This window comes from Euleptes europaea, chromosome 12 (assembly GCF_029931775.1).
Source record: "Euleptes europaea isolate rEulEur1 chromosome 12, rEulEur1.hap1, whole genome shotgun sequence".
NCBI lineage: Eukaryota > Metazoa > Chordata > Lepidosauria > Squamata > Sphaerodactylidae > Euleptes > Euleptes europaea.
Window position 1 is genome coordinate 69386711 of NC_079323.1, and position 15041 is coordinate 69401751.

A 15041-nucleotide genomic window follows, 5' to 3' on the forward strand; every position below is an offset into this window, starting at 1 on the left:
TCCTTATTTCATGATGAATAACCTTTGGACTATAATGTGTCTTAAATAGAAAACTATCTTTAGATAGATTCTGCCTCAAAAAGCATTTTATCAAAAAATCTGATTTAATTAAAACTGATTTACTTTTTTTTAATTTAAAAAAAATCATTGATTTTTATCCACCCTGCTTCAGTGTTATGGGATTTTAAAACAAAATAGTTCCATAATTCATCCATTTCCAGTCTTATTCACAAAAAAATCACAAGGTTGGAAGAGACCACAAGGGCCATCCAGTCCAACCCCCTGCCATGCAGGATCCCACAATCAAAGCGCTCCTGACAGATGGCCATCCAACCTCTGCTTAAAGACCTCCAAAGACGGGGACTCCACCCCCCACCCCCCTAGCCAGGGCATTCCACCATCAAACCGCTCTCACTGTCAGAAAGTTCTTTCTAATGTTTAGGTGGAATCGCTTTTCTCTTAGTTTAAATCCATTACACCGTGTTCTAGTCTTTGAAGCAACAGAGAACAATATAGTTCCCTCATTAACATGGCATCCCTTCAAATATTTAAACATGGCTATCATGTCACCCCTTAACCTTCTCTTCTCCAGACTAAACAAACCCAACTCCTTAAGTCTCTCATAGGGCATAGATTCCAGACCTTTGACCGTTCTGGTCGCTCTCCTCTGGACCCACTCCAACTTGTCAACATCCTTCTTAAATTGTGGAGCCCAAAACTTGACACAGTATTCCAAGTGAGGTCTGACCAATGTAGAATACAGTGGTAGTATTACTTCCCTTGATCTAGACACAATACTTTTTTTTGATGCAGCCCAGTATTGCATTGCCCTTCTTAGCCACCATATCATACTGTTGACTCATATTCAGTTTGTGGTCCACTAAGACTCCCAGATCTCTTTCACATGTACTGTTGTCAAGCCAACTATCCCCCATCCTGTACCTATGCCTTAAGTTGTTTCTGCCTAGGTGAAGTATCTTACACTTCTCCCTATTGAAATCCATTTTATTGTTTATGGCCCAGCTCTCCAGTCTACCAAGGTAATTCTGAACTCTGACCCTGTCCTCTGGGGTATTAACGACCCCTCCCAACTTGGTGTCATCTGCAAATTTAATTATCATGTCCTCTATTCCATCCTCCAAGTCATTTATAAAAATGTTAAATAGCACCGGTCCCAAGACAGACCCCTGTGGCACTCCACTGGTTACTCCTATCCAGGATGAAGTTGTGCCGTTAATGAGCACCCTTTGGGTTCGGTTGGTCAACCAATTACCAATCCACCTGACAGTAGCAGTGTCCAGCCCACATTTTACTAGCTTTGCTTCAAGAAGATCATGGGGGACTTTATCAAAGGCTTTACTGAAATTAAGGTACACTACAGCTACAGCATTCCCTTCATCTACCATACTTGTCACTCTATCAAAAAAAATATGAGATTAGTTTGGCATGACCTGTTTTTGAGAAACCCGTGTTGACTGTCAGTGATCACGGCATTTCTCTCGAAGTGCTTACAGACCGTCTGTTTAATTATCTTCTCTAGTATCTTATCTGATATTGATGTCAGGCTGACCGGGCGATGATTGCTTGGTATTTCTTTTCCTCCCTTTCCCCCCCTTTATTCCTGAGCTTTAATTAAACTACATTGTATATTGGGGGGGGGGTTATATCCTGTAACCAAAACTGGAAAAATATTTCAAATTCTTAAGACACAGGCACCATTATGGGCTTTATATACTACCACCATGTCCAGAAACTAAAGGTATTGCTTGTGTGTACATTTATCTTCTGTTGTATGCACTAGGGGCCAGTGGATAGGGTATTCCCTGGCAAAGCATCAAGTTGGATAAAGCAGAAGTGTTTATGGAAGAGTTGCTGGGGCAAACCTTTCCCTAGGCAGCCTGCCATTTGTCCCAAAGTTCCTCTCTGAGGATCATGCGAGCCTAGTAGCAACATGTGCACTGTAGCAGCAATGGGAAGTCAGTTTAAAACTGTTTCTCTTTCTTCTGCTCATGGCTTGCATCAGTGGACAAATGAGGAGGCAATCTTTACCTGAATCCCCCTCGTTGTTGCACCTCCCCATCCTGCAGCACATTTTGCTTGGGAAACTCTCACCACCCTCAGGAGGTTTGCGACAAATGGCAGGCTTTTGGGGGCAGGCAGGGAAAGATCACTTTGCCAACTCCTTCCACAAACTCTTCCACTGGATCCAGTGCCTTTGTTCATCTACCTTCATACAGGTCATCTCTTTGGCAGGGTAGGATTATTTTATATATTTTTTCCGCTGCTTCCAAGGGAAAGAGTATTGTGTTGTGTTTCTCTCCTGCCAAAGTTCTTCAAAAATAAAAATATATATATTGTTAGTTGGGAGAAATTATTCCTAGAAGTTATATTCCATTTAAATATAGGAATCAATTACATTAGCAATACTTTTTTATTCTGCACTTTAACGATGTTTCCAGTCAAATACAGCTTGAACAGCTTGAACAGATTGACTAATACTGTCTCTGCACATTTTATAATTGTGTTTATATTTTGATTTTGCAGCCATTACATGAGACAGATACTGGAAGCACTACGATATTGTCATGATAATAACATAATTCACAGGGATGTGAAGGTAAGTCATATTGTCACAAAAATATTCACAATATTCACTGTCTACTGTGTTATAGTATGATTTTCTTTTAAATTAATTAAAATACATCATCTTCCGTGTAGATATTTTTGTCTTGCTGTGTGGAAAACATGCTCTAGATAATTCCAGGTATTTATTGTCTCCGTGGTTGGGGATGGAGGGTGACACTTGGGGAAGAGGTTTCACAGTGGCGCCTTTTGGTGTGTGGGGCGCCACAAGGTGCGAGCCTCTCCCCTATGTTGTTTAACATCTGTATGCAGCTTGTCCGGAGTTTTGGTCTGGGGTGTCATCAGTACACTGATAACACCCAGCTTTATCTGTTGATTGGCGACCATCCGGACTCTGCCCTGGACACACTGGCCAGGTGCTTGGATGCGGTAACTGGGTGGTTGAGGCAAAGCCGGCTGAAGCTTAATCCAACGAACACCAAGGTCCTGTGGCTGAGCTGGGGCAGCCTTGGGGCAGGGTCCCAACTCCCGGCTCTTGACGGCATTCAGTTAACACCTGTGTCCGCTATCAGGAGCCTGGGTGTGACCTTGAATGCCTCCTTATCTGTGGAGGCCCAGGTCACAGCCACATCCCGGGTGGCTTTTTTCCATCTCCACCAGGCCTGGCAGTTGGTGCCTTACCTCTCCCTCCCTGACTTAGCTACAGTGATCCATTCGATGGTCACCTCCAGGCTAGTCTACTGTAACTTGCCCTACGTAGGGCTTCCCTTGAGGCTGACACGGAAGCTCCAGTTTGTATAAAATGCTGTGGCAAGACTTTTTACGGGGACCTCACCGCGGGCTCACATTACACCAGTGCTTAAACAGCTTCACTGACTCCAGCTGGAATACCAGGTCAGATTCAAGGTGCTGGTTATTACCTTTAAAGCCTTATACAGTCTGGGACCCTTGTATCTGCGGGGCCGCCTCTCCTGGTATGTTCCCCGGAGGACTCTTCGTTTAGCTAATACCAATCTTCTGGTGGTCCTCAGGCCGAGGAGTGTCCGGCTGGCCTCAACCAGGGCTAGGGCTTTTTCTGTCCTGGCCCCTGCTTGGTGGAATAGGCTGTCTAATGAGACAAGGGCCCTGCAGGACCTTAAAGAATTCTGTAGGGCCTGTAAAACAGAGCTATTCCGCCAGGCCTATGGTTGAGACCAGCTACGGTTCCCTATGTATAAATGCTGGCCTCCCCTAACCCCCCACTGTTGTTACATCTTTCCCTGTATCAATCTGGGATTCTATTCCTTCTGTTCTCCTAGTTGTAACATTGTGTTTTGCACTGTAGAGGCGCCTGAGGTTATTTAGTATATCTGTTTTATATGACTCTTTATAGGGCTATTTTAAATGTTGTTTTAATGGTTTTATTGATTTAATGGGATATTTATATTCTTTGTAAGCCGCTCTGAGCCCAGACTCGACCTGGGAGAGCAGGATAGTAAGTTGAAATAATAAATAGATAAATCTATCAAATAAATCAAGAAACAATTTGAACTTCCAAATTTGTATAGTATTTTCAACCTACGTGCAAGGTTGTGACGTGATCTTGCTACAGAATCCATTGAAATTTTCCTTAAATGACTTATCTAAAAAAGTCAGGATCTAAGACATTTCTGGCTGCAGCGATACAAGCAGGGAAACTTTTTGCTTCTATTACATATTTTTTCCCACCTTTGGCAGTTTTCACCATTGTACATTAAATTAAAGGCCAAATATATGATAAGGAATAAAATAGATCACATAACCTGGATGACAAAAATGTTCCTTTTAACGGTGTTATAAATCTGACGCTTTTTTCTAATACAAGTATGCTTCCGTAGTTTAATTATATATTAGCAGTAGAACTGAAAGAGAGTAATACCATTATAAAAAAAACAGAAAAAAGAAAGCAGCTGCCAAAACACAATTTAGCATGACTTTCTCATAATTGTCTCCCTAATCTGCTTTTGAGCTATAGCACGTTTAATGTTCCTTGTTAGTCTTATCTTGAGTATTATGTACTAGTAATGGCACAATTACAGATAGTTCATTGATCCATGTATTTAGCATATGGGGTTATGGCAATCCAGCCTGGAGCTGAAATGCTGACAGACATACTGACATGGATAATCAGGGTTCCAAAACAATTTACCATTTTACACAATGCAGTGTTGTATGGCCAGTGAGGGCCATATATATGACATGCAGCCAAAAAAGGCATTGTGGTACACGTCACATTTTGAAGCAACTTATTTGGTAGACCTTCTATGGCTTTTTGATTGATACTAGTTTTTAAAATATCCATATAGAAATAATATTTCCATAGTTGCCAGTAAAAAATAGGAAGGGGTAGCTAAGAGGGTGCTCTGTGACAGAAGCATCTGAGGGCTTTCCCATGTTCTCTATTTTTTAAATTTCCAATGAATGCCATTTTCTCATACTTAGGCAGCAAGTGAACTGAATCACAAATAGATAAGTTACTATTTCTGTAATGCATGTTAAGTGTACTCTGTTATCACATGTATAAAGTTAAGAATTTGATTTCCCCTTTCTTATGATCATGAATGTACGCAGTGCTATTGATAGACTTTTTGATGGGACAGGCAGTATAAAACTGTAGTTTTAAGTCTAGCAGGCACTGGTTGTCCATTTAGGCTACTACTTTGTCACTTGTGAGGTTATCATATATCTCACTGGTGCAGAAGCTGGGGGCTGGTACTTTGTCTTGCTGATAGGTTTAGGGTTGTCCTTAGTAGTGTTACTCTATCATCCTTCCATACTTCCTCGCTTCTGAAGTCTGCTTGAGTCGGGGTTTTGAAATCATAACTCTGCAGCATCTTGGATGGCTTGCTAGGCCTGAATAAATTCTACAACTTGAGATGTTTCACTGGTGCACGTAAAAAAGCTATTGGATTAAAACAGGTTATGTTGTATTTTAAAACTAAGCTAAAAAGAAAAAGATGCAAATGTGTACAAAAGCTAGGCATGTTAATTATAGATCTTAAAACATAGCATTATATTTTCTAGAGAACCTTCACTTGATACCATAGATGGGAGGGGTGTGCATATTCTCCAACTGAGCTCGGAGGACATCTTCATCAGCGGGTCTTTTCATCCTATGCTCAGGGAGGCAGGAGTTAAATTCTTCAAACCCTGTCCTCTGGCTAGGATTGGCCCCTGCTGGCCAGTTCTCCTCCTGCCTTAGAGGGAGAAGCAGGTTTAGTGAGCTTTCTATATTTCTATATTTCTATCTATTTCAATACCTTTTTTCCTCATCCTGTCCAAAATTCTCTTCCTAGTTTATAACTCTGTCTTTAGTCTTTCTCCTTTTACTTCAATCTAAGCCTTTTGCGCATTCTTAACGTTTGTCGACCCATGTGTCTGTCCCCCTCCCCCCGCTCACCTTTCCAATCCTACCAACTTGTCCGCCCGATATCGCCTGAGGGAAAACAGTGGAAGGAGGGGACTGGGCGACAGACGAGCTCATGTCGGGAGACGAGGAGCAAGTCGTCGGGCTGCTTTCCCCACGGGTTTCAGCCAGCGTGGCTTCAGTAGAGCGCGGAGAGGAAAAGAAACGGCGAACGCCGGGGACGGTTACCAAACGACGCGAAGAGGAAAAGCAGTCGATTCAGCCTGGCGCGGAGGCGGCAGCAGGCAAAAGAAAGAGTAAGACCGGGGGCGAAGAAGAGGGCGCGAAAAAGGCGCACGAGTCCAAAATGGCGGCCGCAACTCCCCGTTTGGCCCGGAGGGGCGACGAGGGCGAGTCGGATCCTGAGGCTGCAGTTTCACGGGAAACCGAGGCCATGGAACCGGGATCCGGTAATGCTCTGCATTCTCAATTAAGTTCGGTGGTGGAAAAAGGGGGGGAGCGAGGTCTGATTGACCTGCTGAGGCAAGCGCTTAGGGAGGAATTTGCGCAGGTTGGGGAATCTTCCCTCAGGGATATAGCTGGATCCAGGGCCTCTTCCCCCACCACTGTGACATCCCACCAGTCTAGTCATAAGTCCAAGGGACATTACAGGGGCGATAGTTTGGCTTCTACTTCCAAGGCAGCACGCAAAGCTCTTTCTGCCTCTGATGCCAGCTCACCCTCTTCAATGGAAAGTGATAGAGAGGAAGGCGAATTCTTTTCAGGGGAAGAGGAAAAGGGGGAGGGGGTGCCCCCCCCCCAGGAGCAGCAGTCCTGCCTTTTTGCAGGAGAGGACTACCAGACTATGCTGTCTAAGGTACTGGCAGCCATAGATTTACATGAACGAGTCCAAGGCTTCTAAAAGCAAGTCCAAATTTAGAGGCAATAAAGAATTCTTTGCCAGATTAAGGTCTAAGTCTCAGATAGTCCCCTTTCCTGAATACTTTGAGGACCTTTTGAGGGCTGAGTGGGAGAAGCCTATGACTAATAGACAGTTTCCAGCATCTGTCAAAAAGATGTATGCCTTACAACCCAGGGCCATGGCTTCCTTGCAGACTCCTGTGGTGGAAGCTCCAGTGGCGGCTCTTCAATCAAATGCTCTACTTTCTGAGGATGGGGCAGGCACCATTAAAGACCATCTGGATAAGAAGGCTGATTATGTGGCTAAAAAGGCACATGAGGCTTCAGCCAATTCTATACAGGCATCCACCACTGCTGCACTCTTCGCCCGGGCGTGCATCATGTGGACCAGGAAGTTGATTGACTTGGTGCCCTCCAGCAACAGAAGAGTATCGGGTGGCCTGGATAGGCTTCTAAGGGCCGTCAATTTCTTGGCAGATGCCACACTGGACTCGATGACCCTGTCGGCCAGGGCTATGCCGGCGACTGGCTTAGATCCTGGTCGGCGGACAACGGGTCCAAGTCTATTCTTTTAGGCTATCCTTTCGAGGGGGGACATCTCTTTGGGTCCAGGTTAGACGACATCCTTGTGGAGACCAAGGATAAAAAGAAGGCGCTCCCCAAGTTCCTAAGGAAGGAAGGAAAACCTTCCTTTCGTCCCTTTCGATCCTCGCACACCTTTGCTCAACTCCGATCAGATGGCAAGCGAGGGAATTAGTCCTCGGGCAGAGGTTCCTTCCGCAGAGGATTCAGATTCAACAAATCCTCCCAGTTTAACCAAAACCAGGAAAAGAGCAACAGGTTCGCAGACAAGTCTGGGAAGCAATGACTCCAGCTCGCTTCCAGTGGAGATGAGGCTGCAGTGGTTCTCCTGAGTTTGGGAAGCCACGCGACTGGACTCTTGGGTGCAAACGATTGTGAAAGAGGGATACAGGATAGAATTTCGAAAGCCTCCCCCCGATCGTTTTATCGTATCCCCCACCGCCTTCAAACTAGAGAAGCGAACACGCACCCAAAACGCCATAAGACATCTATGGACATCAAGGCCATAGAGATCGTGCCTTTACAAGAACAGTGCGCAGGGGTGTACTCATTCTTTTTTACAGTACCAAAAAGGAATGGGGACTGGCGAGCCATCTTAAACCTGAAGTACATAAACAAATTTGTGTGCCTCCGACACTTCAGGATGGAGACCTTGCGTTCCATTATCGACGCCCTACACCCATGCGTTTTCCTGACTTCGATAGATCTAACAGAGGCGTACATGCACATATTGATACATCCGGACCATCGCAAGTTCCTGCGCTTCTGCTGCAACCAACAACACTACCAGTTCAGAGCGCTACACTTCGGACTATCATCCTCCCCGAGGGTATTCTCGAAGGTCCTGGTGACGCTGGTGGCCCACCTCAGGGAGAAGGGAATTCATGTCTTTCCCTACCTGGACGACATCTTGGTGAGTGCCCCCATCGGAACAAAGACCCAACACAAAGAATTGACTTTATTGGGGCTGAGTTGGACGCTTCATTAGGGAAGGCCTTCCTCCCTCTTTCCAGGTTTTTCTCCATTAGGTTGTTACTACATGCATTCACAAGATGTAGACTCCACAAGGCAGTGAGAATACAAAAGCTGCTAGGCCTCATGGCTTCGACTACATCGGCCGTGGCCTATGCTAGACTATGCATGCGACCCCTACAGGCATGGTTCCTGAGGAACTTTACACCTAATGTGGACCCCCAATTTAAGAAACTTTCCATTCCAAGGTTGATTCTCCGTTCCTTGTCATGGTGGGGGATGGAATCCAATCTCAAGGAAGGTATCCCCTTTGGAGTTTACCCCCACGATATCCAAATGTTCTCCAATGCTTCCCTTACAGATTGGGGGTGCATTGTGATGGTAAAAGGGTCCTCATTTTTTGTTTTGTACATGAAGCCTCTCTGCACATTAACCTGTTGGAGCTTTGTGCCATCAAGTATGCCCTTGCTTCTTTTGCAGAAATCGTGTCGGGAAAGAAGATGCTGGTCACCACCGACAACACTTCGGCAAAATATTACATAAACAAACAAGGTGGCACAGGTTCCTCCACCCTTTGTTGAGAGGCTATGGCCATATGGGAATGGGCGATCTCCCACAACGTCTCCCTTACAGCCATTCATATTGTGGGCATTTCCAGTGTGGAAGCAGATGCCCTCAGCAGGGAACTCTCCATCCATCACAAATGGTCCCTCAGAGACCAGTACATCGGGCCAATCTTTCACACCTGGGGTTGGCCACTTATAGACCTGTTTGCCTCTCGGCACAACACGAAATGCCAGTCTTTCTGTTCAAGGGCAGGAATGGACAGGAATTTGCTAGGGGACGCCTTCCAGATGCACTGGCAGGGCCTGAAGATATATGCCTTCCCTCCTTTCCCCCTCCTCAACAGGGTGGTAGGGAAGCTGAAGGGGGACGGGGCCTCAGCGATACTAGTGGCCCCGTATTGGCCTGCCAGGCCTTGGTTCCCGATATTGTGGGCTCTGTCAAAAGGTCGGTTCATCCGTCTCCCCTGCCAGACGGATCTGCTCTCTGTCGGCCACGTGCTCCACCACGATGTGACTTCCTTGCACCTGACTGCGTGGCTAGTGGGCCCTAACTCAGTGGCCCCAGGAAGTTGCAGAGGTCCTAGTGGCCTCCCGCAAGCCCTCCTCTAGAAAATCGTACAGTTATAAGTGGAGGAGGTTTTCTCTCTGGGCTGAGAGCAAGGGTCTCCTCCCGGATAGCTGTCCACTCCCGCAGGTTTTGCAGTATCTATAATCCCTTAAGCAAACGGGTTTAGCAAACTCCTCTGTGAAGGTGCATATGGCCACTATTTCAGCTTTTCATCAAGGTGTGGACAAAGGTTCCCTTTTCCGACCAACTTTGCAAAAAATTCCTTAAGGGATTGAATAACCTTTACCCTCCCATCAGCCCCCCTGTCCCTCAATGGCGGCTGCTTGTTGTACTTAATGGTTTGATGGGAAGACCTTTCGAACCTATGGCCTCCTGCAGTTTGGCCACTCTCTCGGCTAAGACAACATTCCTGGTCGCTGTAACCTCAGCACGCAGAGTGAGTGAGCTGAGAGCACTCAGACGCCTTTCCTTAAATTCCACGACAACAGGGTGGTTCTTTGACCCTGTGTCGGCTTCCTCCCTAAGGTGGTCTCGGAGTTTCACCTTAAGCAGGATTTGGTGCTGTCTGTCTTTTTTCCTTCTCCTCAATCGGACATGGAAAGGACCTGGCACACCCTGGGTGTCAGGAGGGCCCTCCTGTTTTATTTAAACAGAACACAGGAGTTTAGAAAAGAGCAATAACCTCTTTATTTGTTTTAGAGGAAGTAATTGGGGCAAAGTAGTGTCCACTCAATCTTTGTCCAGGTGGGTTGTTAATGCCATAAAAATGGCATATTTGGCTACTGGGAGGGATTGTCCCCTCTCTGTCAAAGCACACTCCACTAGGGCACAGGCAACCTCTGCAGCAGTGGGAGCCCGTGTTGGCATCAGGGATGTCTGTAGAGCCGCCACCTGGTCCTCTGCTTCCACATTCGTCAAACACTACTTGATGGACGTTGAGACAGCAGCTGAAGCATCTGTGGGAAGAGCAGTATTGCAATTAGCTTTGCATTAAACAGCCTCACGCCCGCCTCCATGGTAAGTGAGCTTGCTATTCTTCCCATGTGGGACTGCACAGAAGCCATGAAGATGAAAACAGAGTTGCACTTACTTGTAACTGCTGTTCATCTAGTGGTCTTCTGTGCAGGCACACATTCCTCCCACCTGTCCCCACTGGGCTGCTTGGATTCTTCTAACTTCTCCACGGCGGCGAGAGGAAAACTGAGGGAAGAGCACTGCCCCTGCCCCTCATCACGTGTCCTTTTGGGCTGGAAGATCTGTTGGGCTCGGACACGGAGCGACGGGAGGGGGGATAAGCGTTCTTAAAGAGCTATGCCTCACTAAAAGCTTGCTAGAAATCTCCGCGGCTGGCCTGCGCATGCGCAGTTCCCATGTCTGCCTGCACAGAAGACCACTAGATAAACAGCAGTTACAGGTAAGTGCAACTCTGTTTTCTCATTTCTTCTCTACTCTCCTCTTCCAAGAAAACCTCAGTCTATTTCTGAGGCAGCCAAAAGTACAGTTTGAGGGCTTTAGGAGGGTTGTGTGAAAAATCTGTGCTTCTCCCTCTGGTCAGGAGGACATCTTGGAAAAAGATGGGTGATTCCTGTCTGGTTCTAAGGGCAGGCAGGAACTAGTAAAACTTTCTCCCACTTCCTGCTCAGAACCACCCATCGTCTCCAGTTTCCTTCCTGCCTTTGCTCGGGTAAAACAGCAATTCAGGTTGCTCAGTTGCAACCCCACCATGTGCTTGCCAACCTCTACATAACTACAAACTAATCAGCTCCTTAGCAGCCTCTCCTCCAGTTGAAACTCATATAGAAGGAGAATGGATGTGCCTTTGGACTCCGCCGCCGATGGGTTCCTCCGTCCAGAGGACCACGTGTCGGGACTGCTCTCAGTGGCACGGAGCGAGAGGACGCTCCCACGGGCTCCCACAGAGGCGGTGGAGCCCACAATTGACAGAGCGTCTGGCCAGGCTCCCTTGAAAACAGTGGAGCTCGGGAATATCAGAACAGCTGCCCGGGCCCCCGGGGAGGCAGAGGACCTCGAGAGTGGCAGAGCAGCCAGCAGACTCCCTGTGGCGGTGGCAGAGCCCAGAACATCCTCCAAAGCCACCTGGTTCCCCGTGGAGGCAGTGGAGTCCAGGAGCGACAAAACTGCCAGGAGGGACCCTGCAGATGCGGCAGAGCCCAGCAGCAGCAAAGCAGCCGTCTGGACCCACACAGAAAAGGCAGAGCCGGCTTCAGGCGGGAGGAAATGGAAGAAGAAGGGCTCCAAAGGCGAGCCCAAGAAGCCCCGCCAAGACACAGCTGCTTAGGTGCCAGCCCGCTTGACCTGCATGGGTAGCGAGGGTCATCAGCAAGACCGGCAGAACATGGGAGGACGCCACCAGGAGGAGGCACACCCAGGAGACTCCCATCCAGCCGGCTCAAACAACGACAAACCCATCCAAGATTGGCAGCTTGCATCAGCCCCACCCCCCTCGGCACCATCCGGACTCGTTTCAACAGAGGGGTGAGCTGCAGGGGCCCAGAGACTTGGTGATGGGGGGTGGGCAGAAGGCTGAGGACCTTCTAGCCTTCATGAAATGGGCCCTCAGGGAAGCATTCCCCTTCCTCCAGTCAGCCAACCTTCCCTACTCCCGAGGAGTTTCCCTGGCCTCACAGCGAGACTCCTCCCAAACCAGAGGGCATAGATTATGAGAGCCAGACCCACTGCTCCAGGGTTCCCCCCCATGGCCAATCAAGGCAGCCTGCAAGGCTTGGCCCCCGCTAAGCCCCAGGCACCAGGAATCCTCCCCAGACCCTTCAGATTCCTGGGGGGGGGGAAGAGAGAGGGAAGAGGGAGAGTTCTCAGACGAGGAAGAGCCTCAAAATGCCATGGACCAGCAAACCAGGCTCTTTGCCAGTGAGGACTACCAGTCCCTCCTCACCAAAGCCATCATGGCGCTCGACCTCACAGAGGCTGCAGGGCCAGAGGAGAGCAAACCTTACTCTCGTCCCAGGGGACCCAAGGAGTTTTTTCCCAGTTCCCAGCCCTCCACCAGGGTGGTTCCCTTCCCAGAATTTTTTGAGGAGATGGTCAAGCGGGAATGGGAAAGGCCAATCTCACACAGGCAATTCCCAAGGAGTGCCAAAAGCATGTACACTTTAGCACCACACGCCATGGACATGCTAAAACTGCCCCAGTGGACTTACCAATGGCAGCGCTGAAATCCTCTGGACTCCTGTCCGAGGATGGCATGGACTCACTTAAAAACCCTCTAGATCATGACCTGGCCTCCAGAAAAGCCCACAACACCCTAACCACGGCTATACAGACCTCCACCACCGCGTCCTTCATCGCCAGAGCAGCCATTGTCTGGGTGAGGAAGCTAGCCACCCTCATTCCTCCCGAGCACAAACACGCCACCGAGGTCATGAATAGGATCCTAGTAGATGCCACCTTGGACACCATAACACTCAGTGCCAGGGCAGTGGCAGCCACCACAGTGACCAGACAGGCGTTATGGCTGCGGGCCTGGCTTGCAGACTTTTCCTCCAAGTCCAGGAGGCCAGGTCAGCTCCTCGCCTGCCCATGCCGGGGAGGCTGCCTCTTCAGGGACAGACTCGACCAGATGTTAGTGGAGACAAAGGACAAGAAGGCGGTGCTACAGCGGAACCTCAAGAGAGACAACAGAGAGACATCAAGAGAGTCCATTCATCTTCCTCCTACCCATCCTTTCATTCCTCCCTCCCACGACCAAGATCCGACGCATGGTGCTCATCATGGCCTTCCAGAAGGGGATGTCGTAGGGCAACCTGAGCTTCCCTCCTCCTCTGAGGAAGAGGAGGAGTGGGAACCTGGGCCCGTTCCTCCAAGGACCGTACTGGAATAGCAGGAACAGGCATCAGAGCCACCAAGACCCATGACGGGATGAGAGCTACTCATTCTGGCAGCAAACAGAACAGCAAGAAGAGCAGGACTCCTCGCCTGCAAGTTCTCCCAAGCTGGCTGAAAAGCAGAGAATCAGGGCCCGGCTTCAATTAAGGGAAAGGAGGCAAAATGCCAGGTGGGCCTTGAGAGAGAGAAAGAAGACAACTAAGCCTAATGAGGGAGGAGTGGAAGATGCTGGAACTGCTAGGCTGATAAAAGGCCAGGCAGATTGCCAGAGTTCTTGTGGGTTCAACACATGTTGAAGGCCACTGACTGAGAGAAGTGAACAGAAGCTCCAAGCAACTGAAGCTAACTCAGTTAACCCCGGCGTGCAAGCTGACATCTGATCTGATAAACAAGGAGGTTGTGCTGTTGCCTCTACTCTTTTACCTGCTAATTACCTTAGTCTAGCCTGGTCCACGGGAAGAGAAAAGCCTGCGACAGGCTCTGAGCAACGCAGTACTCCCATTGCTGTTGTTGAAACCAGAGACCAAGTCTGCAGCCTGGTTACTACCTGCACGCTACACTCCTGCCTGAGCATGACAGGGGGACAGCCAGAGGCGGAGGCAGATCCAGCAAGAGTTTCCAGGCCCACAGAAATGACAAAACTGACCGCTTCGCCAAGCAGAAGAGATGGTGACGTCAGGTCCGTTCCAGTGGGGGGGGGGCTTTCTCACTTCAGCCAACAGTGGGAACAGGCCGACCCAGACCACTGGGTACGACAGATCATCCGGTCAGGTTACCAGATCGAGTTCCAACTGCTTCCCCCCGACCGCTTTGTTCTGTCTCCCATGTCTTCCAACCACAACAAGCACATGCGAACCCAGGTGGCCATACAGCACCTACTACAGATAGAGGCCATCAAAAGCGTTCCACCAGCAGAGAGATCATCCGGAGTCTACTCCATCTTTTTCACCATTCCCAAAAGGAACGGGGACTGGCGCGCATCCTGGACTTGAAATACCTCAACAGGTTCATTCACGCCAAGCATTTCCAGATGGAGACTTTCTGCTCCATTGTCAAAGCACTATGGCCAGGCGACTTCCTGTCCTCAATAGACCTGACGGAGGGGTATCTTCATATACCTATACATGTCAGCTATCTCCGCTTCCTCCGCTTCAACCTCAGAGATCTCCACCTCCAGTTCAAGGCTCCCCTCTTTGGCCTCTCCTCAGCTCCCAGGATCTTCACTAAGGTGCTAATCACCCTGGTGGCCCTCCTTAGGAGGGAAGGAGTTCATGTCTATCCCCACCTCAACTACCTCCTGATATCCGCTCCCATGAGTCACATAGCCTCAGCTCCCAGGATCTTCACCAAGGTGCTACTCATCCTGGTGGCCCTCCTCAGGAGGGAAGGAGTTCATGTCTATCCCTACCTCAACTACCTCCTGATATCCGCTCCCATGAGTCACATAGCCATCCAGCACACAAAGAGGGTAATGCAAGTACTACAGACACACAGCCTCCTGATCAAAATAGACAGGAGCCACATGGTACCAACGCAATGCCTCCAGCACCTGGGAGTCATTATAGACACCACATGCAGCACCCTCTACCTCCCAGAGGACAAAGCCGCCAAGGTCGCCTCC

At 48.7% G+C, this 15041-nt stretch overlaps 1 protein-coding gene across 20 annotated transcripts in view; it reads left to right on the forward strand.

The window, feature by feature from the left end:
• Window positions 1–15041, forward strand: part of CASK (calcium/calmodulin dependent serine protein kinase) — a 327562-nt gene that overhangs the window by 144762 nt on the left and 167759 nt on the right. For all 20 annotated transcript variants that reach the window (XM_056858036.1, XM_056858039.1, XM_056858041.1 and 17 more), the window contains exon 5: window positions 2545–2617. In XM_056858036.1, the coding sequence (XP_056714014.1) occupies window positions 2545–2617 (73 nt within the window). The remainder of the gene's footprint in view (window positions 1–2544; window positions 2618–15041) is intronic.